We start from the raw sequence: 2,321 nt of genomic DNA, 5'->3' as shown, positions 1-2,321 counted from the left end.
TGGCCGTCGGTGCCGGAGCGGTTGGCTTCCTGGGGCTGCGGGAGCAGAGCACCCACCTCTCCCTGCCCATCCCTCCTCTGCAGGGTGATGCGAGAAGGAGCCCGGCATGCCGTACTTGGATCGACAGAACCGTATCTGCGGGTTCCTGGACATCGAAGAAAATGAGACCTGCGGCAAGTTTCTGCGGAGGTACTTCATCCTGGACACGCAGGCCAACTGCCTCCTCTGGTACATGGACAACCCGCAGGTAGGCTCCCGCGCTGCTCCGGGCTCCGCGCTGGCACGGCCGCGGAAGTTGTTAATGAGTCTTTAGCTGCGTCTTGGGCTCCCCGCGGGGCTGCCCTGGTGGAGGCGTCTCCTCCGGGTCCCCGAAGGAGGACTCTGTCTGCCGCGTTGGTTGTTTTTTGGGGTCTGCCGTGGCTGGGTGCCAACCCCCGCAACTGCGGTGGTTTCCAGGACTGCCCCAGCAGAGAGCCACCGGGAGCCACTGGTACCCCGGAGGAGCCTACAGAAACGCTGTGCCATCGTGAGGTGTTACTTCTCCCTTGTGTCTTAGTGTAGGGACAGGGATAACAGGAAAGAGGAGAGGTTATCCTAGAAATACTTGTCCTCTCAGAAGTAGTGTCGTGCAGCAAAAGCACTGGGAGCAGGAGCCGGCTGGCTGGGGGAGATGGAGTCCCTGCATGTCGCACCCGCTGTCTCCGGGAGCGGCCCCCCACGCTTGTGGTCCAGCTCGAAAGAGCAAAAGCCAAATCTGAGCTCTAGGAAGACCCTGCTGGAAACCCCGCGGCGCCTGAGCACTGCTGGTGGGCTGCGGAGGCACCTGCCTTCCTGGAGAGCATCTCGCTGCGGGTTGTGCACCGCCGTGTTGGAAGGGGAAGGGGAAGTGTTCGCACCGGCTCCGTCTCTCGGAGCCCGTCTGGCACCTGCGGCGCCGCTGCTCGGGGCGGTGAGCGGGACAGGCAGCGCGGAGGGGACGGAGGAGGGCACAGCGCTCGCGTGCAGCACAGCGTGGCCGGTCCCGGCCGCGTGCGAGGTGACCCGGGTGCACAGAGGAGGGAAGCGGCCGAGGCCGGCAGCGCGGCTGTTGGGTTTGCTGCCTGACCCCGCTGACACCAAGCGGCAGCCCGACCGGCCTCTTCTGCCTTCTCCCTGTCACTTAACTCCCATTGGTCATTACGCGTTTTGCAGAACCTGGCCATCGGTGCGGGTGCCGTCGGATCTCTGCAGCTGACCTATATCTCCAAGGTAATGTCGGGGTGGGGCGGAGGGAAAATGATGCTCCCCATTGTCCCCTTATCCGCGCGGCTTTCCCGGGAGAGGCAGTGGCACGGGGGCCAGTTCCTGCCGGAGCCCGTGCCGTCCTGCCTGGAACGGAGCCTGAGTGAGTCAGTGGGAAGGAGGGAGCACCCCCGTGGCATGGCCAGTCCCAGCACTGGGACTGGTATTTGCCTTCGCCCTCAGACTGGGGCGGGCTGCGAGGTCGGGGGGCGGGAGGAAGAGGAACCGCTGTGCCGTGAGGAAGGACGTGGGGCGGACAGGGCTGAGCGGGGACGGGAGCGTGGTGTCGGTGTGAGCAGGATGCCGCGCTGGCCGTCGGCACAGCACCGAGCCAGGGTCTGTGCTCGCGCCACGGTGCCCCTCTCGCTTTGGCACTCAGTCCCCATCACCCTGAGGTGATGTCTCCCCACTGCGGGTCCCGCGGCAGCCCGGGGTCTGCGGGAGGGTGCTCATCAGATCCAGTCATGGGCTCCCAGGTCGGAAGAGACCTCAAGGACCACCTGGTCCGACCTTCTTGGCAGAAGCACGGCGTAGACAAGACAGCCCAGCACCCTGTCCAGCTGAATGCTAAACATGTCCAATGATGGGGAATCCACCACTTCCCTGGGGAGAGCGTTCCACTGGCCATGTGTTCTCACTGTGAAAAATGTTCCTCTTGTAAAGGAATGAAAATGGGGAGGTAGAGACGGTCCCAAGGTCCCTCTGGCGATGGGTGGGGGGGCACCAGCAGCTCTCCCCTGTGCTTAGAGGGCAGCGCCGCGAAGGATGAGACCATCTGAGAGCTCGGTCTTCCCTCTGCCTTAATGGCATCATGCGGCTTCCACAGGAAGGTGAAAGCAGTGCAATAAATGACAACAGTTGCAGGGCTGGTGACTGGAGGACGTGGAGCTGGGGCTGCAGCACGGCCGCGGGAAGCGGAGCTGCCCCGTCCCCTCCCGTGAGCTGCCCTCGGCGGCACTGGGGGCGCGGGGGCTCGTGGCCACGCAGAGGGCTCAGCTCCGTGCTCGAGCCGGATAAAGAATTGGACAGATCTCTCTGTT

General features: G+C 64.2%; 1 protein-coding gene across 1 annotated transcript in view; it reads left to right on the top strand.

The window, feature by feature from the left end:
* The first annotated feature begins 106 nt into the window (after positions 1–106).
* PLEKHA2 (pleckstrin homology domain containing, family A (phosphoinositide binding specific) member 2) overlaps positions 107–2,321 on the top strand; it is a 16,173-nt gene continuing 13,958 nt past the window's right edge. Inside the window, exons 1-2 of the mRNA XM_009895417.1 lie at positions 107–247; positions 1,192–1,248. Coding sequence (XP_009893719.1) covers positions 107–247; positions 1,192–1,248 — 198 coding nt within the window. The remainder of the gene's footprint in view (positions 248–1,191; positions 1,249–2,321) is intronic.

Source organism: Charadrius vociferus, unplaced genomic scaffold (assembly GCF_000708025.1).
Source record: "Charadrius vociferus isolate BGI_N301 unplaced genomic scaffold, ASM70802v2 scaffold661, whole genome shotgun sequence".
Classification (NCBI taxonomy): domain Eukaryota; kingdom Metazoa; phylum Chordata; class Aves; order Charadriiformes; family Charadriidae; genus Charadrius; species Charadrius vociferus.
This window is presented reverse-complemented; position numbering and strand designations above follow the sequence as displayed.